This window comes from Pelodiscus sinensis, chromosome 9 (assembly GCF_049634645.1).
Source record: "Pelodiscus sinensis isolate JC-2024 chromosome 9, ASM4963464v1, whole genome shotgun sequence".
Taxonomy (NCBI): domain Eukaryota; kingdom Metazoa; phylum Chordata; order Testudines; family Trionychidae; genus Pelodiscus; species Pelodiscus sinensis.
The window spans coordinates 63,447,456-63,473,213 of record NC_134719.1 but is presented as its reverse complement, the minus strand read 5'-3'; the positions used below and the strand labels follow the sequence as shown (position 1 = coordinate 63,473,213).

Here is a 25,758-nt window from a genome sequence, read left to right as displayed (position 1 = left end):
CTCCCACGTTCACCGGTAACAGTTTAATACAAAAGTGTCCCCTTGGTGGGGCTCGTGCAGGTGAGTTTTCTCTTACAAAAGGTTCAAACAGCAGCAGGGACTCAGTAACATTCAACATCTTAACTTGAGCACAACACGCTGCTGCCAGAGGGCGACTCAGGAGCCAGGTGTCTCCCTTTCCATCCAGCTTGGTCCCTGGGCAGCTCAGGCTCTAGAACTGCAGCTGTAGCACCTCACCCTACGCTGCTTCTGAGAGCAGCTGTAGCTGCCTGGAGGGCGTCTAGTTTCCCTGCCAGCCACGCTGGGGCCGGGCCGTGCTGCAGCAGCGCTCTCACAGCCTCCAGTGCGCTCTGGGCTGCCGCGACGGCCGCGCTGTACTCCTCCTCGCAGGGCGCGCCCCGCGCTCTCTTGGCCAAGGGCTGCAGAGGAAAACAAGACCTTAAAGCTGCCACCTCGGAGATGAAAAGTATGCAGGCAGCGCAGGAATGCACAAGCCCCTTCAGCCGGGACTCTTCGTGCAGGTTTCAGCCCTCTGAACTTCTAGCAGAAGCTGTATGCACCCTGCCTGCTGGCTCGGTGTGCCAGTTACCCCAGCCGGGGGCTCCCCACATTGGCCGAATCCCTTGCAGGGGTGTAAGGCTGAGGGCCAAGAAGTTCCCCTTGCGCTTGCTCTTTAAATACCCCTCGAGACACTCAGCCCAGACCACTGTGGTACGCGCAGCTGCAGCACTAGGGGGCGCTGCTCCGCCCCACAGACAGGGCTTGTTTCTAGTCCCTGCTGCTAACAGTCTGGTACCAGCACCAAATGGAAAATCTCACTAGAACCGGGCCACTGGGCAGCAATGGAAGGGGTGGGCCAGGATTCCTGGCTGTCCCCGCTCCCCAGCGCTGAAGGGCAGCTGCTGGGTGGGGGCACGTACAGCCTGCTCAGCGCCATTCCCCAAGGGGGAGCCCCTGGCCCGTCTGACAGACACCCACCTCCAATGCTGCGCCCCCGGCTCCAGCCAGTTCCACGCGAAGCAGGTGCGCACGGCACACGGCGGTTTCCTGTTTCACTCGCGCTGCCCTTGCTTCTGCTGTCTCCTCCGCCAGCCTTGTCTAAGGGAAAAGCCACAGGAGAGGTGACTGCACTAGCCCAAACAGCAGCATTCCCAGCCCTGGCCCTGCTCCCTCGGACCCACAGACACCCTGGCGCAAACAGACCGATTGCAGCAAACGGCAGCGCATCGGCCGGGTGGCAGCCAGCATGTCTGCGGCAAGCGCCAGCTGACGTGGGCCCCCCCACGCTGCTGTAACCTCCCTTTGGGTACGACACTGGCAGGTACCAACTGCAGTGCCACCTCTCCACTGTCTGGTACCGTGGGGGGAAGCTAGCATGGGTTCCAGCAGTCTGGTACCGTGGGGGAAAGCTAGCATGGGTTCCAGCAGTCTGGTACCGTGGGGGAAAGCTAGCATGGGTTCCAGCAGCAGAGAACCCTCTTCCCCTCTCACAGTCACCGAGTCCACGTGCTCCTCCAGGAAGCACAACCCCCCTTTTCTTTCCTGAGCTGTTCCCCCAGACTCTCTGGAGGCTGCCGTGGAAGTACATGGATGCGCTCAGCTGGCCACTTGGTACATGCAAAACAGGAGCCAGCCAAGGGGCTCAGGACCCTGGCCTGCCTCTCTGTGCCGGGGCTAAGAACACGAGCGAGCTGCGATCTGTCCGCTCCCTAATGGCGACCGTGTCACCTTACCCCAAGCGCCAGCCGACTTTGTCCCCTCGCAGGAGGAAGAGAAGGACAGGGGAGGGGAACCATAGACTCAGACTTTAAGGTCAGATCCTCTAGTCCGACCCCCTGCACAATGCAGGCCACAGAATCTCACCCACCCACTCCTGGAATAATCCTCTCACCAAGACCCAATCAGAGTTGAGGAGCACTAAAGAGATCTGTGGTGGAAACCCGCCCAGCGTTTGTCATTCCTCAGTCTGGCCGAGTTTAGCAGGCATGAAGCGGATCCTCAGATTCCAGATCCAGAGCAATCTTGTTTCAGTTAACTGCGGGCAAGAACCCCTCCCTTACTAAGCAAGGACCTAGGAAAGTATTTCATTAAGGTACCTTGGCCAGAAAGCAAACAACTTTGTTTTTAGTTTCTTCAGAATTAAGGCACAGAGGAACTGCATCTTCATGCCTTGTTGCCTGTGGAAGGTTTTAAGCAAGAAAAAGTTGGTTAGTATGTTCACGTCCAGTGCAGCCCTATTCAGGACAAGCTGTAGATCATCTACACAACAATCTGAAAATTGTTGCGTATTAAGAGCACGCAGGGGTGTGTGATTTAAAACAATACTGGAAATCTCTTCTACCGCCTCCCCAGGCCACTGCATTTCTCCTGAATTTTGCTAATCCTTTTACTTCGGTGTGACTGCATATGCAATACTGTAGTCAAGGTCCCAGCACTGGACAGATACAGTGGAGGGAGTTAAGAGCAACAAACACTCAAATGCTAGAGGAACCGATCCACAAGGAAAGACTAACAGGGCTAACCACGTATCCTTACCTCTGCAAACTGAGTGAATGCCTCCAGTGCATGCTGGAAAATCAGCCAAGTCTTGTCAGCCAACAGGGAGGCAAAGAGACACGCCAGCTTGGGTAGAACTTGCCCCTGAAGGGGAGCACACACTAGTCAGATTTGTGTTACACTGGCACAGCCTGCCCCGATTCATCCTCAAAAAAACACTCGAGTCAGAGGATTGGAGTCTACAACTCTCGAGAGTCTGCACCGGCCTTTGCTGGCAAAAGCCATTGAAAGAGAGAACAGGTACACAAAACGCGCTCCTTCCCTTCTGCAGCTCAGACAGCAGCCCGTCTCTCCCTCCCCGGGACCTGACACACGGGAGAGGGCACCCGGCATCCCACGGACCATGGGGATAAGAAGCTGCCTCAATGGCACTGAGCACTGCCATGGGAGTATTCTCTCCTGACGTGAAAAGTGAAGGTCTCCGAGATCCCCTGCCCTGCGGCGCGGCGCTGTGTATTTTCCTTGACTACAATGTCATACACAAATATCTCAGGACAAAATGTTGCACTTACCTGGATTTCTTGTGGTATAAACAGTTTTCCCATCGACGAGAGCAGATCCAGCATTGCCAAGCGAACGTGATCTGGGGGATCCAACTCCAGAAGAGAAGCCTGCATTGCAAACACCTGCAGGAAAATCAATCAGGGTGAAGGCCAATCAAATAAAACAACAAGACAAAAACCTTGTTCCACTGGGGATTGCAATGGCCACCAAGCCTACATAGAGACAGGTCAATGGAAGAAAATGTATCCTAGAGCTCGTCAAAATTTTAAAAAAACATTGGATCCTTCCGGAAAACCCCAAAGAGAAATACACATCATACCACATCACTGCCCTACGCCGGGGAAAAAAATAGACCCAAAACCAATGCCAAGCAAATACCACAGCAAAGCCAACAAAACAGTGTAGGAAGGAATCAAAATAAAGTTAAGAACTCCTCATTCTTGCTAAGTAGTAGAAAGCAGACCATGAAACAATTCACTAGACGGGATTCTCATGTAATAACCAAAAATCCAGCATGCATGAAGTTGGTTGCCCAAAAAAGATGTTTCTTACCTGAACTATCAGCTGAGGGTCTAAGGTTTGGATGAAAAATTCCAGCAGTGGGAGGAGCAAGCCAAGTGTTTGCTGGAGGCAGGGCTGACTTGAGACCTTCACCAGATCAGAAGAGCATATTTAGCACCAGGACATTTCTGCTTACAGGGCAATTTTTTTTTTTTTAAATGTGAAACTTCAGTATCGTCCCCCAGTTCAGTTAATGTCAGACAGATACGATCATATACGGCCTTGGAAAGGGTTCAGAAAAGGGCAACTAAAATGATTAGGGGTTTGGAACGGGTCCCATATGAGGAGAGGTTAAAGCGACTGGGACTTTTCAGTTTGGAAAAGAGGAGACTGAGGGGGGATATGATAGAGGTCTATAAAATCATGAGTTGTGTGGAGAGTGTGAATAAAGAAAAGTTATTTATTAGTTCCCATAATAGAAGAACTAGAGGACACCAAATGAAATTAATGGGTAGCAGGTTTAAAACTAATAAAGTTCAACACACAGCGTGTAGTCAACCTGTGGAACTCCTTGCCAGAGGAGACTGTGAAGGCTAGGACGAGAACAGAGTTTAAAGAGAAGCTAGATAATTTCATGGAGGTTAGGTCCATAAAAGGCGATTAGCCAGGGGATAGAAATGGTGTCCCTGGCCTCTGTTTGTCAGAGGCTGGAGAGGGATGGAAGGAGACAAATCTCTTTATCGTCTTCAGTCCACCCTCTCTGGGGCACGTGGTGCTGGCCACTGTTGGCAGACAGGCTACTGGGCTAGATGGACCTTTGGTCTGACCCAGTAGGGCCATTCTTATGTACTTATCATATGGACAGTCCCCACGAGAAGCAGGGAGGAAGGCAAGAAGTCGAAATACCAAGAGATGGACAAAGGTGCCTGGTGTTTAAGTGAGGATATTGGTATAGTAGTAGGCACTGTGGAAACTTGGGTGGAAAGAGGAACATCAGCTTGGGAGTGCGACTAGACGGAAGGGGTTTTCATTCACATTAGGAATGGATTGAAAACATGGGGCAGATACACAGCTGGTATAAACGCAGTAACTCTGCTGAAGTCCTCGTCCACCCACAGCTCAGACAGTCAATGGAATGACACTGATTTGCGATAGCTGTGGATCTGGGCGTATATATTTAGCTTGGGAAGATAAAACAGTAATCACGACGTTTACACACCACAGAGAAAATTCTGACTTCAGACGTCCATCTCTACGTTCTTTTTCACCACTGCCAGGAGTTCCCACGGAAGACGGTTATGTTCACTATTCTGCACAAAGAACCGTGCTTATGCAGGCAGTTCAGTGCTACACAGGGCCAGGATGAATCCAGTTCTCCTTGCAAGGAAATCCCTGGCTGCCTCTCTCTTTGTTCTTAGTCAGATAAGGTCATTAAGTTATCACTGTTGGCCGATGGATCTGGCTATTAGTTTGTGTTCCCCCTTTCTGGGGCTCAGTCCCTCTAAAACTGAGCCGGGGAACTCCAGGACTCCTCACGGCACGCGCAGTGCCAGCTACACCACACTGGGAGCAAGCCTGCGTGTGGGAGGAATTCACGCTCCAGGCTCCCTGAAGCAGAGGGAGGCTCAGCCCTGGTGGGGCACTAGGACCCCTTACGTTGCTGCAGCAGCAAATGCCCTCACCTGTTTGGCCTGGAGGCGAGCCCAGAGCTGCCCAGCAGCTGCCAGCACTGCTGCCCGGAGTCCTGCCTCCAGAGAGTCGCCAGCGGAACTGCAGCCGGCCAGCAAGGCGGAGAGCGCAGTGTTCTAGCAGAGACAGAGAGAGGGGGAACACCCAGCCTGCTGAGTTCAGCTGCTACAGCCGCACCAGAGGCCCACAGCGTCAGTAACGTAGTTCTGCTCCTCCCCCAGGCTGTAAGCCACCCCCCCTGAGCCAGCCCCCGGGGACTTCTGCAGAGGGGCAGGACTAGCTGTCTTATCCATCAAGTAGCCCTGAATCGCTGGCCTTTGATGTGGGGGGTGTCTCCTTAGGTTGCCGAGGAAACCAGGGCTTGTCTTTCAGGTACGTCAGCTTCCCAGACCAGCTGAGGCCGTGTCACTCGCAGGAGCAGCCCAGGCGGCTAGGTGAGCCCATCGGGGGCGTGTGTGGCAAGAGATGCAGAGGCAATGAACTAATTATTGGTCTGCGTGGGCGGACACGAGCGCAAGGGAGGTGCTATGTGCCCAAAGATGGGCTCTTTCAAGACTAGGCGCCTGAAGTCTGCAAGGCTGCCCCCGGGGAAGATAAACGCGCTGGGTTGCTTATCACGTCGAGCTCTAGGGTGAATGAGCAGTCGCCCCTTCCCTTACCACAGGCGGGAGTTCTCCCAGAGTGCACCTGCCGCTCAGCCACTGCCTGCACTGCGAGAGCCCCGCCGCGCACAGCTGGCGGGCCACCTCCTCCCTGAGCTCGGGAGGCAGGGCCTTGAGAGAAATGTGCTGCCACAGGGACAAGTTCTCTGCCTCTTCGGGAGGAAACTTTTGGGTGAACTCCACCTGCAAGTTAACGAGCGCGATCACTTCCGCCCCAGCGAGCTGCAAAGCCCCTGAACTCACCATTGGTGCAAAGCCCTGGGACGTGCGACTCATGGGGAGCCCCACACGAGGGGTGTGAGAATCCTGACCAGAGGCCTGGTGGCTCAGCCGTCCCTCCCAACCTCATGGCCGACTAGCACCAGAGAACAGGCCACACCCCCAGCAATCCCCACTCCGTTTTGCTTCTCTGAGGTCGCCAGGGCAAGGGCAGCTGATGCACTGACCCCCGGCCTTTGGGGAACAGTTCCCCGTGGACAGCGGCCTGCTGCTGAAGAGCCCCTCCTGCTACCACTCACGCTGCGTAGCTTCATGCAGGCGAGCAGTCAGAGAAAGCACTTCTGGGGCAGCCCACCGGCCGAGTTACTTATGGCGGGAACCCCCTGCGCCCTTTCTGCTTTACCATCTCACACCACCAGGCTGGCAAGAAACCACTGTCTGCTCCACCCTCTTGTTTCCAGCGCACTGAAGATGGAGGGTTGGTGATTTACTAGAGGCCAGCTGGAGTTCTGGGGAAATCGGCGCTGGACTTGCCTGGTGCTCTGGAGCCATCAAAAACAGCATACGCCGCAGCAGGACTCCCAAGGCAGAGAGCTGGTGACATTCGCCAGGGGAAGCCTTTATCTGAAGTGGGATAACAGGGAACTGAGCTCCTCAAAGAAGAGAGAGATGCTGCTCCTGCACATGAACCATTTCCAAAGCCTCAAGAAAATGACCTGGAACATTAACAGCTCCTGGGCCTCTGTTCGGGCAGCAACAAATCCTCCTCTTACACCAAAGACTGCATTTCCCTTTTGAATCAAAACCTCCCGATGAGCCACTGCGGCCAGGTCTTCCCCTGCATTACAGGCCATCGACTGCTTTCTACTTCAGGGCACTATTTGTATTGCCTGTGTCTGCTCCTGTGCTCTTATTTATTCCTGGGACATCTCGCTGACTTCCTCTCTGTACGCTCCTTTCGTTAGATCGTTATAGTAACTCCTACATTAGCACATCAATTTGGCAGCGTCTGTGTAGTTATCACCACTTGCTGTATTTTCAGTGCTACAGGTGTTACAGGATTCTCCCCATTTTGTGGATAGCAAAAATGAGGCACAGAGAGGAGGGGAAGCACGGTTTGTTCAAGCACACCCATGCGTGCGTACACCAGCCTCTGCCATGCTACTCACCACGTGGGCAATCACACTGGCATGATGAGCGCACAGGTCAGCTGTTCCATACCTGGGATGCAACAGAGAGAGCTAGGTAAGCCCGTTAGCACATCTGTCCTGCTGGCTCTGAGAGCATAGTTCATGCTCTGCCACACACAGCAGAGAAATGGGGTTTCCTAAGGCCTCTGCATATTTCATTTGCCAGGAGAGAACCCCAAAGCTGTTCTCTGGCCACCAAATCAAGGAATGTAGAGGACTCGAATTAGCAGTAGGAGGGAGGAAACTGGGCCCACCTTTTGCAGGTCAAAACACAGGACCGCTGTTGCATTGCCTGTGATGGCAATATTTAAAAAAAGACAGCTATGTCCAAGTGCACAGTCCATACGTGACTACATGAACGCTGCTGATGCTACTCGAATAATAAATTCAAGTGAGTGTTGTATGTAGAGTGAAGAACACTTTCCTAAGACTTTTAGCCAATACAGGTTCACTGGACCACTCTCACAGTGACATTAGTGTCACTATAGGGGAATGCAAGTTACATGATACTAGAGAAGTAGATCTAAGGTGGCACACGTGTGATGTTAATAAATTATTTGAGAAATGGTCTGATCTTCCTTTAACCCCCGTGCATAATGCATGTGCACAAGGGGGCAAAGTGTGAGTGGCAAGTCCATTCTTGGCAGATGTTTGGGTGGGTTTTTTTAAGAAACCCCCCTAAACACAGCAGCACCTCCATGTTACAGGACTCTGGACCGCCGCTGGCTTGCCAAAATTGGGAAGCCATGCTCAGAAAGTCAATAGGCTAGAACAGTTTGGCCAGATCCCGCCAGAACCCCCGTCCCGCTCACTTTCCAGGGGCTGTAATGGAAAGCCCCTCTCCTGCAAGCCACAGGAGACGCGTAGCTAAGGACGTGCACCGCAAGAGCCCTCCCTCAAGCATCTCTCACCCCTTCCTTCAGCCCACGCTGTGCACCATTGGACTAGTCACAAGCTCAGGATAAAACCTTGCGCCAAACACACTAGACATGAGCAAAGTGATTCAAAGGCTTGTAACACAAACAAGTCAAAATAAAGCATCACAGCGAGTTAAAGGCTCTGTCTCCTCAAAGATGGGCATGTCCAGAGCACATTTCAACTTGCTACCACCAGCCCTCCACTGTAGAGTCTCTTCTAATGGGGAACACTGCGTTTTCCCTGCTGCTGGAAAAACAGCTCATTTTCCAAAATAAACTACATCTTTGAGGGAGACCAGCCCTGGACCATTGCTACTCAACAAGTGAACCTGTCTGAGAGCAATGAGCAATTCAAACCATGCGGTCAAAGCCCACGTTCATGCAGCCTGAACCACACAGGACAGTAACCGGGTCTCTTACCGGGCCAGGAAGCACCAGGCATCCATAGCTAGTAGCGAGGTGATCATACTAGAACCAAGGACTGCACCCAGCAGAGCCCGCTCCTAAGGAAAGACCGGAGAAGGCACTTATGAACTGATTTTCATCCACTGACTTGTGGGGGACAGAATTAGACTGACAAACCGGGATAGGTAGTATCTTTTATTGGACCAACTTTTGTTGATGAAAGAGACAAGTTTTCAAGCCGCTCAAACTTGACCCGAAAAACTTCTCTCTCCCTCTCGCCAAGAGCGGTTGGTCCAAAAAAAAGATACTACGTAACCCTTGTGTTTCTAATATCCGGGGACCAGCAACACGACGACTCCACTGCATATATAATTAGACGGTCAGTTTGTGCGGTTAAAATGTATAGGAACAAACTGGCTTTAGTACTATATCGCATGCTTTGTTCAAAAGGCAAGCAGACATTAGGTTTATTTTTAACATTAACCTGTCAACATTGGCCAGCTGTGTACATTTCAAACAATTTCAATGAAAAATAGGGCCAACTTTTTTGCTAGAAGTTATGACAAAAAAGGGGAATGAATTTTTCATGAAAATGTTATCCTTTTGGCGGGTCACTCTAAACTTCACTTAAGACCAAATGCAATCCTCACTACGTACTTCTGCAGGCAAAACACTTGGCTGCCTCGGTAGGAGTTTCCTCTGAGTGAGGAATTCAGGAGTCAGTCCTAATATATTGTCTGAAAAGACTGTTTGCATTGTTTATACAAACACACATACACAGCTATGCCTTCCTGGACTTCTTAATATGTTGCAATTCTGTAGAGCCCTTTATTCTGTCTACTTATATATACTGTCGCCAACATAGAGGGAATTTGATAGAAGGTCTCAAAACACTATAAAAACAGTAACTTTACGCCTCAAAACCACCCTCCAAAAGCTGCTAACTACTTATTTCCCTTTTAAGGCACAGGATTGAACTGGATCACAAAAACACAGTGGTAGACGAGGAGGCCGCTGCTGCGATCACTAGGTGACACTTCCTCATGTCTATGCGCCGTGAATGAGTAAAACACTTTGACAAACTTAAAAGGCCTGGCTCATGGAATTGTAAATTGGCAGCTCACTGGCTCAAAACAAGCTGGAGAATGAAGTTGGTCTTAAGTGCAGCCTAGGTGAGAGTAGTTGTGATGTCTTATCTTGTAGAACAGGGATGGGCAATCATTTTCAAAAGGAGCCACTTAATACATGTCTGAAGTGGCCCCAGGCCACCCAGAAGGGGCGGGGGCAGGAGACTTCTCATGCTCTGCCCCACAGACCCACTGGCCTGGGGAAGTGCATGAAGTCCGTCCCCCCCCCCCCCCCCCCCCCCCCGGCGCTCAGAGAATCACGCTTAAGAGAGAATCAACAGTTATTTTAAAACAGCCAGCGAGTCCCCCTAGGCCAGTGTTTCTTAAACTTTTTAAGACCACGGAACGCCAAACAATTTTTTTTTTTTAATGAGGAACACCAAGGATTTTTGTTGAGTGGGGAGGAAAAAGAGTTGAGGGAAAGTTATTAAGGAAAAAAAAGGGTCAGGGGGAAGTTGAGTGCAAAAAATCGGGGGGAAAGGGTCAGGGGAAAGTTATTGAGGAAAAAAAGGGACAGGGGGAAGTTGAGCGCAAAAAAAAGGTCAGGGGGTTTGGGAGGGAAGGTTCGGGGGAAGTTGAGCAAAAAAAGTCGCCTGCCCCTTTAAGGGCAGCCATTTTGAAATCTGTTCTCCGCGGCGCAACTCTGACAGTGTGAGTGATACACAGTTTAAGAAACACTGCTCTAGGTGCTGCAATGGGAGGAGACCTCACATGCTTCACTCCCCCTCTCCAGGCCAATGAGGGCTGGGGGGTGGGAGGAGCATGTGAAGTCCCTCACCCCTTGCCACCACCCTGCCAGAGCACGTGGCAGCTAGAGAGGAACACTGGCTGTTTTAAAACAGCTGGCTGTTCCTCTGATGCTGCGCGCCCCTAGCAGTGGGGAGGAGACTTTGCACACTCCTCTGTCCCCAGGTCTGGATTGGCGGGCCAGATGTGGCCCGCGGAGGCCCCTTTGTCCATCCCTGTTCTAGGAGATAAAATCGGCAGCTGGAATTTCTCAGTGTTTGGGAGGTGGAAAGTACTAAGGAGCTTTTAAAAAAGAAGCTGGATTTTTGCGTTCCTTTTGTGCTTTTACGAACAGATGTCTAATGTAACTGAGGTCTCCAGCCATGTTGCTCTAGTGGGTTCTTTGGCAAACGGCATTTGCGGCACACCTGCAGTCTTACCTGCCTTGTGCCTGCCTTCCCAAGTCAAACAAAACCAGCCTGTGCACAGCATCTTTGGCACTCAGAGTGTACGGAAAGGGTCACTGTCTGAAAAAGTTAAAATCCACCAGAAGGAAGCAGCTGAAAACTAAAAGCCAACCTACCAGCGGAGGGAAGCACGCCGGGGGGGTGGATGCGATGAAGGCACACAACTGGACACAGACGTAGTGATACAAGGTGACAGTTTGTCCATTAGCCATGTCTCCTGGCACACAAACAGGAAAAGAGAGCTCCCCAGAGCACTGCTGGAAACCAAGGAAAAGGGCGGAGAACAAAGAGAGCCTGCAGGACAATGAAGGCAGTGAGGATACTTCTGTCCACGCCTGCTGCCCCAAGAACAGACATCTGAACTAAGGGAACCTCCTTCTTGCCTCCTGCTGCGAGCTGAGGCACCACCACCAACTCTGGTCAACTTCCTGCTTATAAACTCAGGCCATTATCGGGCTTACGGGGCTGTAACTGGGTACACTGGCCCTTTACAATTAGAGGTAGCCAGGAGATTCTGTTCCAGGGACACTGGAACAAACAGCAGCTCTGGAAATGGCCTCGTAGCAGGAAGAAAGGAAGTGATCCTGGGCGATCCACAGCTGGTTATGAAAAATCCAGTCACTGTCCCTTTAAGAGCCCAGAATGAGAAGCCTTGTAGTGTATGATTGGGCAGGAGGGAAGGGAGTCTGCCCAATCAAGAGGAAGCTCTCTGAGGGAGGGCAATATATCTGCTACTCTCAGGCCAGGTCCACACTACAGGGGAAGGTCAGCCTAAGGTGCGCAATTCCAGCTACGTACAAAACGTAGCCAAGTCCACCGAACTTAAGCCGGGTTGTGGTGCCGTCCGCACAGCGGGAAGTCAACAAAAGAAATGCTCCCGTCAACTTCCCTTACTCCTCACGAGGAGCAGTATTGGGACGCCCTCGTTACCAGACCCGCTGAATCGAACGCCGCAGCGTCAGTCTTCCCACGAGTGCAGACGTAGCCCTGTCTGTCAGGATGGAGAGCTGACAGGTGGTGGCATCCTAAGGAAAACTGAGGGAATGTCTAAAGGGAATCAGGGGCAGCACAGTGCCAGGGCTTAGGGCTTAGATGCTCAGCCAGTCCTGTGTGCAACGTGGACGGGGGGCTGGTCCATCCAGACTGGGCCATCGCATCATGCCATGGGCAAGGGGCTAGTCCACAGTGAACTGGTTAAGCACAGTGTTTAACCGATTAACTTCTTAAATGACAATTTACATCCTCACTCTGGCCATGATGGGCCTCAGTAAATAGCCTGCCTGCCACGGGAATAAATTGAACATGCTGACCTGAGGGGAAAGTTGACCAGTTTTGGAAATAAACAAAATTGGCCTTCCACGTCCTTGCCTGAGCCTGAAGGCCAACCTTTCCCTCGGTGGACCAGTGCATCTCCGCTTTGTGCTGTGTCCCCTGGAGGCGTTACATCACATCCACCAGCACGACTGGCCGAGGGTCAGACCGCATGCCCTCGGCACTGCTAATGCTACCGACCTGCTATCCTGAGGGGCCTCTTGCACCTGAACCCCAATGTCCACTTGTGCAGCCTGACTGCTCCTGGCAGAAACTACCTGGGACTCTCTTCTGACGACTGGCTTCCTGTTGTCCAGAGAGCCTGCACATCCTCAGGCTGAGAGGGCAGCTTGTCCATGATGGTGATCAGTAGACGACACTGAGGTAGGTGCAACTCAGGAGAGAGATCTGCGGGGAATTCAGTGCGCATCAGGAAAGATGAAGGCTGGTTGGAGTAGCCCAGCATTGCACACAAGAGGACAGTGGGAGCACAAGATGCCTAAACTACAACTCCCAGGATGCACTGGGGCTGCATTTCACATATTTTATTTTCAGTTAAAATATTTCGGATTTGGCCCCAAACTAGAAAACAAAAATGCAACTTTTGCTGAAACATTTTCCCACCAAATGGCACTTTTTTTTATTTAAAAAAAATTGTTTTTGGACAAAACCTCAATTTTTCCCATCGAAAAAGAATTGGCAGACAATTTTCAGACAGCTCTATTTTTGCGTCCACTTTTGTGTCAGAAGAGCATCTTAACAAAAAACATGATTTGCTCAATGTAACAAAACCAATGGTTTAATGTAATTTCTCCAGTACGCGCACAGCAGCAGTGGTCAAGTTAAGGAACCTTTCATGTTGTTTTATGAACCTGGAAGTATTGCTTAGGGTCCGCTATGAAAACCACCGTGTGGAAATAAGAACCTGACGTATGCGGAAATGTTACATCGTGAGTGAAGCACACAAAGTCAAGACGCCTCGTTCTGTTCCCGAGAGATGGCACCGACTCTGCTATAAAACACAGGCACTCGCAGGTTTAAACCTACCTAGTTTCTCACTTAATACCTGCTCCAGAAAAGGCTTGAAGGGAAGAAGCTGGTGAATGAGAGGATCCAGTGCCACCAGAAAAACCCTGCTCATTTCATCCTGATGGGCCTCGAAAATCACAGGAGCATACAGACTCGGAGGGAATTTGCTGAGGGGGAGAGAATACAGATGTGCACGTCCCCATTGTTAGGTGATTACACAGTAACAAACTCACAGAGCAAGCACCAGTGCAGAGCTGTAGTAAATGTGGGAGAAATCATTATTTCCAAACCTTTGTGGGGTTTAAGCGAAGATTAAGAGTGCCCTAACTTCTCTTTTCGCACTTAACTTCTTTTAAACAAAATATTGCCTAGTTATTTCACAGCAGTGGGCCTGTGGGGTGAATACAAGAAAATCCATTTTGAAGGGCTCAAAGGGATCCAGGTACAGCAAACTCTCCCCAGCTATAGCCACGGAGAGGAACTAGTAGAAGAAAATGCAACAAAATGAGGAGTTTGGGAACATGCTGCCACTCCGGCACTGACCCCCTGTTCTGGTGGCAGCGCTGTAGTCCAGGTGACATCCTCAGGGCCAAACAGATAGTATTGGATGTGGCCCACAATGGTAAATAGGTTGATTTGTCACCGGGTTAGAGTGTCTAATAGCTACACGAGTAAACAGACCCCACTAATGCAGCCAAAGAAGTCTCCAGAGAGGAAGTGCAAATTTCTCCCATCTCTGTGCACCAAAGAAATTCTAGATACTACTGCAATTCTACAGACAGCCAACCGGGCCCAATGGCTGCTGCAATCTTCTATTGTTACAAGTCTCGTAACCTTTAGAACTGCTGTCCCTAGCTGTGACCCTTCGGGGTGGACACAGAGATGTCCCTTAAACAGAGCCAAAGAGCTGGTCTCTGTAGTTCACTTACCTATATATCTGAAGATACAGCTGATGTAACTGACTGGCGCAATCCGAGAGAAAAGGAATAAATTCCTGCAAAAGTCACCAAGTTTGAATGATATTTTCAAAATGAAACAAGAATACATTTTTCTACTGCTTGCTTGAGTTCGTGAAATGCTTCATTAGGAAGTCAGGCTATAGCCTGCTGCAATGCACAGAGCAAAACACGCAAAATCCACAACACATGACAAAATGCTAAGTAATATTACCGTATGTTTTTCCTTCTCTTTAGAAAGCTAAATTAATAGGCTAAGAAGTTTCCTACACTTCATTTACAGGAGCAATAACTACAGTCAGTCAAACAAAAATGCATGCTTCGCATATTTTAAGTAGAAACAAAGAGGTAACTGACATTAATACAACAGAGAAGGGGATTCTACACCTCATTATCTACTCCGTATTTGTTATTGCTATTTGGTTTGTTCCCTAAATGGGTATCAGGAGGATACAACAAGGCTATTAGAAGAAAGAGGTTGAGGGAGAAGGAAAGTAAAGGACAGAGAGAAAGGGTAGGGAAGAGTTATCCCTCGGTAGGAGTAGAAGGGAAGCAGAATATCCCAGGAGAAAAAGAGGGCCTCTAGATTATTTATTTTTAGAGCATTGTCTCTTAGTAAGCATTGCAGTGATCTCCTGCTCATATTTTCTTTAAAAGGGAGTGCAATGTTTTGCTGAAGGTCGAACATACCCCCGACCTCTCACATTCAGGGACAGCCTAGTAATGCATCGCTCACCGCCCATCTCCATATGGAACGGATTCCTCTGCACCGCTATTACGCTGCTGCACAAGCCTAGCCAGAGGATTTGGGACGGTTGGGAAAGGGATTCACTCAGCTACATCCCAAACTCAATCAACCTATCCCCCCACCTCCAGCAGCAAGAAATGAAATCCACCTATTGTGCTGGCGCTATGCACAGCTGCCAACCCCTGTTCAAATGTTGCCAAGAGCAGTTGTTCAAATAAGCTGGAGGTCTGGCGATCAATGGGCCCTAAAGCCTCCGGTGAACTTGGTATTCTCTCACACCCTCCGTTGGTAGATCTGTATTAATATCCCAATCCTACAGACAGGGAAACTGAGGCACAACAGTTAAATGGCTTGATCAAAAGTCAAAGAATCAGAGACAGGACGTGAATGAAGGAATCCCTTACTCTCAATCCTTTACCTAATCCTTTCAACCTTATTTGTGAGCCCATAGGCATTTTGAATGGAGGTGTTGACCTGTTAGTCTGCAGACACCCACGGGTCCATGGACCACAGGTTGAAAGCCACTGCACCAGCCCATGCTGCCTCGGCTGCTGTCAAATGTTCCCTCCTCGTGGCAAGAGATCATATTCGGCAGTGGAACAAGTTCGGACGAAGGCAATATGTTAACAGGAAGCTGTGAAAGGGCCCAATACAATCAGCAGCCTCCAGAGTAGAACTACTTCCCATGGCTGCTCGTTTGAGTCCCACTGACAACAGCGGAGGATGCTGTGGGCAAATGCCAGCCCTGGGATGCTGGAAGCGGGACCACCAATACGTTTTGAACGTTAGGGATAAATCAGCAACAAGCTCGCACCCTTCGCAACCATTTGCCTGTTGACATTTTCAAAGCAATGTTGCCACGACATCGGTTCCCTGCCAGCTGTGAGGGATAAGCACCCCCTATCGACTCCCCAATGCCACTGCCTGCTGCAGCTTGGTATTCAGCAGAAGATAGGCAGAAGCGCTGAACAGTAGGGATCCAAATGAGTATGGGTGTTTATTATGCCATCCAGATTCCACAGTTATAAGTATGGAATAGCAATACCAAATACTTCGCCAGTGTGCCTATTTACAGTTTTATCCTCACGTAGGACCCAAGTAATGAATCTTACCTTGGTGTAGTGTACAAGGGAGTTTGCAAAGAATCTACAGAGTTTGACTGTCTTCTGGAACAACTTCTGGTCAATGGTCACCTACCCAAAAGGAAAGCAGCTATAAAATAACTATGGACAGACCAAGAAGTAATCAAAGAAATCTACATTGCACGATACATTGTAACGGGGCTAGAAACCTTGTTTGTTAAAGAATGCTTGGAATCCACACAAATACAGCAGATATTGGGGAAACCCCTAAAAAAGTTTGATGACCCTGGCCTCTCAAAACAATGTGTCATGGGAATCGTCAACATTTACCTGCTCTTTTTATTGGCCCAGTGGAAGCAGCAGTATGTGAAATGATTGGGATTCCTGATAAGAGTTCTGGGGAAGATGGGGGTGAACACTCTTTGTATCTACCCAAAGTATCCAGGATGTTATCCATATATACTAAATTCCCTTTCAGCATGGTTTTCTAGAGAACCTTGTATGGAAGTGTTGGGTAGTTAGTGTGTAACATGAGATACTTTAGCCACTGACACTGCATAGCAAACATGATCCTTGCAGTGCTTCCTAACCCAACTCTCTCTCAAGCCCAAAAGTCATTTTGGGTGGTAGTTCATTCACCTGCATCCCAGACAGCTTCATCTGCTCAGCCAGCTGCACACAGGAATGGAAGGAGAAAAGGGTGTCCTTGCACAGGCCACAAAGGATGTCCTTGTGTTTCAAATGGCTCTGTAGTAGGGGCTGATGCTTGAGGCTTTGCCTAAAAAAGCCAAACAGGAACAGGATCAGAGGCTTAATTACTAGAAATGAATCATCAAGGGACAACAGGTCGTAGCAAGCGTTATTCCACGGTGCCCACTCTACCCTGTCAAGACCTGTCAGTATCTGAGTGCACTAATGCAGCAGTTTTCCGATAAATACCAAAAAACTCGGAGCTAGAAGCACACTAGTCTCACTGTGACTAGTCACTGAGGCACCAGGGGGACACAGCATGTATCAACAAGGTGGCAGAATCTAATCCAACAGCATGGGTGGGATTCCAATTCAGACCCTGCGGGAATATCTAAAGCCTAATACTTCATTTAGAATTTATTTCCTAAACATTAGCATATAAAAAGATCAAAGTGTGTTTGATTTTCTGAGGCCAGGCTCAGAGCTCTTCCCGCTAAGAATGCATTTAATTCTGGTCACTAGTTGAACGTCAGGCACTTTAAACATGTTACAGAACAGCAGCTATAAAATACACTTGGGACACACAACAGCAACATGCAAAGTCTGAAAACATACTTGATTATGAACTTCCACGTGTTGGCGTGAAGGGCATGGTCCATGTTGGAAATGACGGCGCAGATCTCCAGCACAGTATGGATCACTGCAGAGGGAATAGTAAGCGAAAGCAAATAAACACTGAATTAAAATGGACCCAGACATTCAATGCTTATTCCATGCGCTTGGAAGAAAAAAAACCCCACAACCAAACAGCTGTCAGATCACTGTGTTTGCAAAACTACTTCCAGGTCTGGAACACTGATCAATTATCAGTTGCCTGGTGGGACAGAGACCACTTCAATCCCTGGGTTTTATAGATCAACACTCCATCTCCTATCTAACTGAGGGCAATACCAGATTGCAGGAAACAGGAAATCCTGCAAGCACATCAAGTGCCTCCTTTAAAGTTCTGAGCACCCTTAACTCCCACTGAAGGCATCAGGAACTAAAGGTACTCAGCTCCTAGCAGAAAGTGCTCTGCCTCTTGGAGGATGCGGCCTACTGTCTGTAGAAAAGAGGAGGCTGGCCAGGATAAAGAAATACATACCTGACACCATGTCTGCAACATTCTCCTCAGCGGAAGCAGATCCCACGGAGATCATATCAAGCAGCTCCATAAGCTGCTTTTGAAGAGAATAGGTCTCTTTAAACAGAGCCTGGAGAAGGTCAGAAATCAAGTGCAGGCACCCACTGTACAGTGACTCACTGTCCTGTAGGAAATGTGGGATGATGGAGAGTTAGAAAATGTCTCAGGATCAAGACCTGATCTTGCTCCTGCTGAAATCAACGGGAATATTGATACAAATTTGAATGGATGCAGAATCAAGGCATACAAACATCTACTTCAACTCGTACAACCAGCAAGAGTTATAGATTTTAAAAAGCCATCTGTGGGTATTGGGCATGAAATGCAAAATCTCACTCACCCAAGACCAATGAGTCAGCAAGAGTCTTTCTAGTGATTTCACTGCACTTTGCATCAGACCCTTGACGCGTGACTCTAAAATCAGATTTCTACTAAAATCTAGTACCAAACTTCATGACAAAGTTGTAACCCAAATATTTCCCAGTAAGTTAAAGTATTTGATTGTCTCCTAGAGTCCTTAGCAAAGGTTTCACTGAATAATTTGACTCTGTAAGTATTTAAAGATACTAAGTAAGCAAGGAAAGTGAAACTGATGCCATTAAGACAGATGACAAATTACTATAGATTTGTAACAGCGTTACTGACACTGCTTACAGCGGGAAAGATTTCAAGCACAACTATCAGTTTTCCTCCAAGTGTAGGTGCTGTAAAGTGCCATGCAAACGTGTTTTTACACAAAGCAAGGTATTAAAATTCCAACCACTATTCTGAATCAAACTGAATCATAGAGTTAATATTAACACATCCATAATCACTTACACCTCTGCAAATCCAATGAAGAAAATGGATTTGCACAGGTATCAATGAGAGCACAATTAATTAACAAGTTTTATTGGGAGTACATACATTTCACCTGGTTACTCCTGTATGTAATGGCCTGCAGTATACAGATCAGACTAGATAATCTAGTGATCCTTTCTCATCTGAAATTCTATCAATTCCATCAGAAGGACCTTTATGACTGGTAGTAATGCACAAGATAGAAATAACTGACATGGCTCCCAGAGCTCAAGTTGAGTTTGTAGAGCTGGTAGTTGGAAAGACCATCTTCGTACTTATAAACTGAGCACTTCTGATTTAGTATTGAGGCAACAACTATGCAAAGCCACAAGCGACTTTTCAAAGCAGAATCATATCCCAAAGGATTTCTTTAAATGATCTCTAACTAGATCTAGAATGACGTTTTCTCCCATTAATTCAGAGACCTACCTTGCAGTGCATAAATGTGGTTTTGACTACATACAGAATGGAAAAGGGAAGGGAACGGATACTCTCCAGAGGCACAGACTCCTGCAAAGTACAGATGTGTCGCACACAAGCTGTCAGAATTTCCAGCAGCTGAACCATAGTCTGCAAGTGACAACAACACCGCATTCACTGAAAGCACAGTCTAAAAGCACAATCTATGACAGAACACTGCGGTCGATAATTCAAAGAGCAAAAATTATAGAGCAGCTCTTCCCTTCTGCATTTGGCTAAACTGTTCTACATCTTTAAGAACATTAGCAAACAGAAAAGTACTAGGAAGCCAGAAAGATGAATGAAGCTCTGTAAAAAAACAGCCGCCGTTTCAGACCTTAATTTTTATGTGATGTCATAGTATCTTTATGTGAGAATCATGTTTGTATTGCCTGCTGTTTATCAGTCATTTATTACTGCAAGATTCAAAGTATCAACATCTCTTTCAAAGCACATTTATACACTGAAAAATAATTACAAACAAAATGCCATCTTCCTAAATACTGGCTCTGCTCTTTGAGAGCATTTTGAACACCTGCTTGCTTCAGAGACTGAGGCCTTGTCTTCACTTACCCCAAGATCAATGCTCTGGAGTTTGACCTCCCAGGATTTGAATTAGCTGGTCTACTAAGGACCTGCTAAATGATGGTGCCCTGGTACTCCACCAGGTCATAAGGAGAAAGGGAAATGGATGGGAGAGTTTCTCCCATCAATGTCCCGCAGTGGGAATGTTGCAGAAATTCAGCTTCAGGTACGCTGACTCCAGCTACGCTATTCTCATAGCTGGATTTGCGTGTCTTAGGTTGACCTTCCCCGGTAGTGTTGACCGCACTTAAGTAGTTTTAACAAGTATTTATTCCTGTTAGCACTGCAGACCCAATTCAGATCTGGAAAAAAACCTGTTTTTTATTTTAGCTTATACATCATCTACCACATTTTTAACTCAGATCCACCTGCAGGCTAACTTTTGCCTTCAGTTACACTTAAGTGACACTCATGAATACAACGTGTCATTAAGGCAGAATTTGGCCTGTAGAATCTTTGTTAGTGAGGATGGAATACGATATAGAGTCAATGGCAGCTAAACAAGAAACCTCACAAAAAATGCAACATGATGAAAACTGAGACTAACTTTGCTGAGGATTAGAAGTTTAAGGCCCAATCCTGAAAATATTTATACACATGCAGAACTACCTTTTATCAACAGAAATATATGGACAGTGCCTAATATAGTCAAACTATCTGCACTATGACAAATCCAGAACTGAATTTTACAGTCCGCTGTGGCTAGCACAAACACTTCAAAAATCTCTCCACAGTTTTGGTAAAAAAACAGATTGTCACTGAACCACTCTTTTTACAGCCCATTTCAATAGACTTACCTGCAAAACATTCCTCACTGCTTTGCATAATTCTGCATTCTGACTGGTTAGTCCTTTGGCTTGACTGGATAATTCATACAACAAATCATCAAATAATTGCATAGCCTGTCAGAACAAAGCAAATTAAAATAAACCCAGTATTAATAGACTCCAACATATTCCCTTCATAAATCAAGGGCACCTACAGTACAAGTCACAGTAGATTCACTTTCATCTTTGCTATGGAGGTATGGAATGCAGAGACATGCTTCATAGCCATTCACAGCCGAAGCTCAGTACTGCATGCCAAAATCTGCCATTTCCACAGATCACACGTCTGTTCAACATGAGGGCAGATATCATGTGTTCTGTTATTACACAGAAGTGAGTTAATTAAAATAAGTTTCCCATGTTACCCCAATTTTGTCTTCCATCCCTTTCTCTAACCAATATTAACATTACTGCGCATTTTATATAGCACATCATACCTTATCACAGACTTTTTTGTTTTTAACACATTTGGTCCAAATCAATCATTTTGGAGTTAATGGCAGTTAACTCTTCTGAAAAGGTTAAAAACTCTTTCTGTTCATAATATTTGAGTTTTGGAGGTCATGCCATTTTGAAGATTTTTCTTTTGCGTGGTCTTGATGCCTTAGAGTTGCGAGTGGTGGAATTAGAACAACAAACAGCTCATCCCAAGCATATACAGAACATTGCATGGCTGATGTGGCGAAATTACACAGGCTTAGTATATGCACATTTTTTTCTATGGTCTGAAAACCTGTTCAAGGATGATTAATATTGAGGTAGGAACTGAACAGGAGCTCTTAGGGCATGTCTACACAACAGGGCTGAAGCCGAAATAAGCTACACAATTTGAGCTTAGGGTTGTGTAGCTTAAATCGAAATAGCTTATTTTGGCTTTTGGTGCTGTCTACACAGCAAGAAGTCCGAGTTAGAGCACTCCTCCTCCGACTTCCCTTATGCCTTGTAAAATGAGGGTTATGGGAATCGGAGGAAGACACCCTCCAGCTTGACAAAATAAGTGCTTGTTGTGTAGACAAAACCTTACAGATGTCCTCTAGCCTGCAAGCAGGGGTTCTAGGGAGTTAAATATCTCCTACAGACAATGGGAGGTAGGCAACCCTATTGTACGCTCTTGTATTCCATTTACAATGTGAGTATTTAAGATTTTCAGTATAGCTATGATAAACAGAAAGTATTTCATGTTAAGTCATGATTAACCATACCTAGGTTAATTGGACCTAACAGATTATTTGCTACAAATACTTTGGTCTTGGACCTTGCAATTTATTTAGCCAAAGCAGCAACCTAAAGTTATAATTAATAATAACAACAATAATAATGAAATTCTGCATTTGCTTATCAGCTGTTTTGATAGATCAAAACAGGCTTTTACAATTCCCATTGCTGACTATATCATGTATAACATCACGGATCCTCTCCTCCTGCCAGTGAAACTGACAGTAAAAATCGTAAGTACAGGACTCCAGACCTTTTTAAGGTGAAATGGAATTTATTCCAAACAAGAATTCTATAATACAAACTACTACAGACCTTGGAGAGGCAAATCTGCAGTTCTAACCAGATTTTTAGTATTATATCAATGTGTGACTCATCACATTGCGGAAGACATCATACCTTAGGTAACACTTTTGAGAAAAAGGTTTGCTCTAACTCTGAAAGGTTGATATGAGGCAGGAACATTTCAGTCAGGATTCTCAGTACACCTGTGAAGCAAAATATGTACAGTAAATGAGAACACCACAAAATGATAAAAAAATACCACTACCTATGTCCTGCTATAATAAAAATACCTGCAACCGCATGAGTATTCTTTCTGAAGCTACAAACAATTAACAATCCCAACAAACAAATTGGCAGTCTGAGGGGTTAGGAGGGGTGCAATCCCATCACACCCCTATAGCAATGCACATTTGGAGAGGCGCATGGATGGAGGCAGTGCATTTTTTGTATTAAAAAAAAAAGTGCTGGTACTCCAGGGGAAAAGTTGTTAAGCTCTGACTAGAGGTACCGGTACTGCGTACCGGCCATTACCGTCACAAAAAAAGCACTGGATGGAGGAATGTCTACCTTCCCAGAAAGCCACAATGTAATACAATGCTATATCCTATAGACAGGATACCTGGCCACACTGACTAGTAGTCTGAACTATTATGACAACTATAAATAAGCTTACTGTATGCCAACTTCTCAGCATACACAACACCTACTGAAGTTAGTAGAAGTTGCACTTGAAAGTGTGTGTGTGTTGTGGAGGTTTTATTTTATATATATATATAAATAAAATATTCCAGTTTCCCCTCTCCTGGATGATCCTACAACTTGCAATTTTATACAGAACATCCAAGGCACTAAACTGTTATCCATGGTCTGCATTTCTTCTGCTCCCCACCATTCTTTACCAGAATATTTAGAATATAAGTGATTGCTTAATTAATGTGTCAGATTCCCTGTTATCACACTTTAGTTCTTGGGATCTTAGAACCATTTGCATGCTGATGACAAACTGTGATGCCAGTGTACAAATGAGAGAGAAAATGAAGTGATTCTCTTTTTTAAAAATATCCTAGCAATTAGCAATGGAAGGAAAAAAAGGAAGAAAAAAAATACACACACACAGGCATCTATTTCTCCTTTTGTTTTTAAGTTTTTCACAGTGTCTGTGGTTGTTGAGGGTTTTCTTACAAAACCAAGGAAGGTCACATTATAGAAGTATTTGTAATTAACACAGTACAATCATTAGAACACAAAATGATTTCTAGGGAACACCAAAGAAAGCTATCGCAACTTACGAATGTGTTCGCTCCAGTCATCAGAATTTTGATACACAGAGTAAAAAGGTTAAAGAAAAGAAACACAAATGTGCCCTGAAGTACAGACTAATTTCACAATGGAAGTTAGTATGACGGCAGTTCTGCAAACACCTCAGAAGAAGTGGTAAATCAATGGCACTATTTCCATAGCTGTATCCACCGTGAGCTTAAATAGTTGCAGGATTACAACAGATATAACTATGTACCCACACATACATACTCAAAGTCATATTTTTTTAAAGTTACTTTAACTACTGTAATCAAACAGAAAAATAAATAAAATGTTCTTTATAATTTTGAATTATTCCTATATTCCAGGAACAGCACCCTCTCTGCCAGTGAGGGGCAACCTATGGTCACAAGTGGGCTACGTGAGTGACCCTCAATCTTGGTGGGCCACAAGATTGTGATGACCAAGACAGTCTCCCAAGAGAGGGTAGATTTGCTAACTGCGCTTGCATATCCAGAATTTGCAGCTGTGCCGAATGAACCATAACAACGCTTTGAGGAAATGCATAGGGAGCATATGGCTCCCTTAAGGTATGTCTACACATCAGAGTTATTTCGGGATACCAGAGGTATCCTGAAGCAAAATGCAGGACAATGTAGCACTTTAAAGACTAACAAGATGGTTTATTAGATGATGAGCTTTCGTGGGCCAGACCCACTTCCTCAGATCCACGAAAGCTCATCATCTAATAAACCATCTTGTTAGTCTTTAAAGTGCTACATTGTCCTGCATTTTGCTTCAGCTACCCCAGACAGAAATGTAGCCGTGTTAATCACAGAGGTATCCTGAAATTGCTATCCCTCGTCTTTTAAACGCATCCGCTATCATTCACAGGAGGAGAATGATGGGAGAAACGCTCCCATCGACGGCCCTTATTCCTTGCGAGGAGCAGGCATATCAGCGTAGATTGGGAGGAGGGCGTCCTCAGCATTTGATTTAACAGCATTTGTTTACTGGACTCGCTAAATCGAGTGCCGGAAGATCGACCAAAGCAGTGTTGATCTTCAGGCATTCTAAAGGAAGCCCAGCACACTGAGATGTGAGTAGGGAGGAAACCAGAGTAAGGGAATGACTAGTGGTGGCTAAGGCTGGAGAACAGGCTAAGAAAGGCTGCGGGCTGCACAGAGCGATGGGCGCCTGTCAGTCAGAAACCAACAGTGGTGGGCACTAGAGACCCTGCCTAAACCCATCATCCCTACCAATGCCTCCCAACGGCTACCCTGTATCTGCTCTCATCAGTGCCCAGACACCCGCCCTGCCCCTGCCCCCAACACCCGTAACCCTGTCCCTGTGCCACCCCATCAGCCCGACACCAGCCCCAACAACCAATCCCCCCCAGCGCTTCCAGCCCCAAGCAACTATCCCAAGCCCCCAAGCCCTCCAGTAACTACCCCCCAGCAATTGCCCCAACCCCCCAGCCTCCAGTAACTACCCCCAGCAACTGCCCCAACCCCCCAGTCTCCAGTAACTACCCCCCAGCAATTGCCCCAACCCCCCAGCCTCCAGTAACTACCCCATAGCAACTACCCCCAGCAACTGCCCCAACCCCCCCAGCCTCCAGTAACTACCCCCAGCAACTGCCCCAACCCCCCCAGCCTCCAGTAACTACCCCCAGCAACTGCCCCAACCCCCCAGCCTCCAGTAACTACCCCCCAGCAATTGCCCCAACCCCCCAGCCTCCAGTAACTACCCCATAGCAACTACCCCCAGCAACTGCCCCAACCCCCCCAGCCTCCAGTAACTACCCCCAGCAACTGCCCCAACCCCCCAGCCTCCAGTAACTACCCCCAGCAACTGCCCCAACCCCCCAGCCTCCAGTAACTACCCCCCAGCAACTGCCCCAACCCCCCAGCCTCCAGTAACTACCCCGCAGCAACTGCCCCAACCCCCCAGCCTCCAGTAACTACCCCGCAGCAACTGCCCCAACCCCCCAGCCTCCAGTAACTACCCCCCAGCAACTGCCCCAACCCCCCAGCCTCCAGTAACTACCCCCCAGCAACTGCCCCAACCCCCCAGCCTCCAGTAACTACCCCCAGTAACTGCCCCCCCCCCCGCAGTCGCTGCCCCGCCCCGCGCGCGGCGGAAGGATATGAGCAGGCGGGGCAGGGCGCGGGGCAGCTCCCGGCGGCAGAGCGCCCCGTCCCAGCCGCCCAGCTCGCGCAGCAGCAGCTCGGGGTCTGCCGGGGACACGGCCCGGGCCGGCTCCATCCCGCCCGCAGCCCCGCGCCGCGCGCTCTCCCGGCGGCCCCCGCGCACGGGGCTGGG

At 47.8% G+C, this 25,758-nt stretch overlaps 1 protein-coding gene across 1 annotated transcript; it reads right to left on the bottom strand.

Moving 5' to 3' along the window:
• Positions 1-8: 8 nt before the first annotated feature.
• Positions 9-25,758, bottom strand: FIRRM (FIGNL1 interacting regulator of recombination and mitosis). Its single transcript, XM_075936976.1, has 24 exons — positions 25,586-25,758; positions 23,463-23,503; positions 22,288-22,376; positions 20,644-20,748; positions 19,232-19,372; positions 17,924-18,086; positions 17,395-17,479; positions 16,729-16,867; positions 16,120-16,200; positions 14,233-14,297; positions 13,322-13,470; positions 12,553-12,682; positions 11,080-11,257; positions 8,659-8,741; positions 7,301-7,352; positions 6,666-6,755; positions 5,910-6,095; positions 5,244-5,366; positions 3,613-3,708; positions 3,069-3,182; positions 2,536-2,640; positions 2,097-2,177; positions 979-1,098; positions 9-419 (listed from the first exon to the last, which is right to left on the bottom strand). The coding sequence occupies exons 1-24, from the start codon at positions 25,699-25,701 to the stop codon at positions 234-236; spliced, it is 2,718 nt and encodes a 905-aa protein (XP_075793091.1). The 5' UTR covers positions 25,702-25,758; the 3' UTR covers positions 9-233.

Coding starts and splice junctions, on each gene's coding strand:
- FIRRM (XM_075936976.1), bottom strand. CDS start 25,701: ATGGAGCCGGCCCGGGCCGTGTCCCCGGCAGACCCCGAGCTGCTGCTG. Junction 6,096..6,665: donor TGATGGCTCCAGAGCACCAG/GCAAGTCCAGCG, acceptor GTTAACTTGCAG/GTGGAGTTCACCCAAAAGTT. Junction 2,178..2,535: donor CATTCACTCAGTTTGCAGAG/GTAAGGATACGT, acceptor AACCTTCCACAG/GCAACAAGGCATGAAGATGC.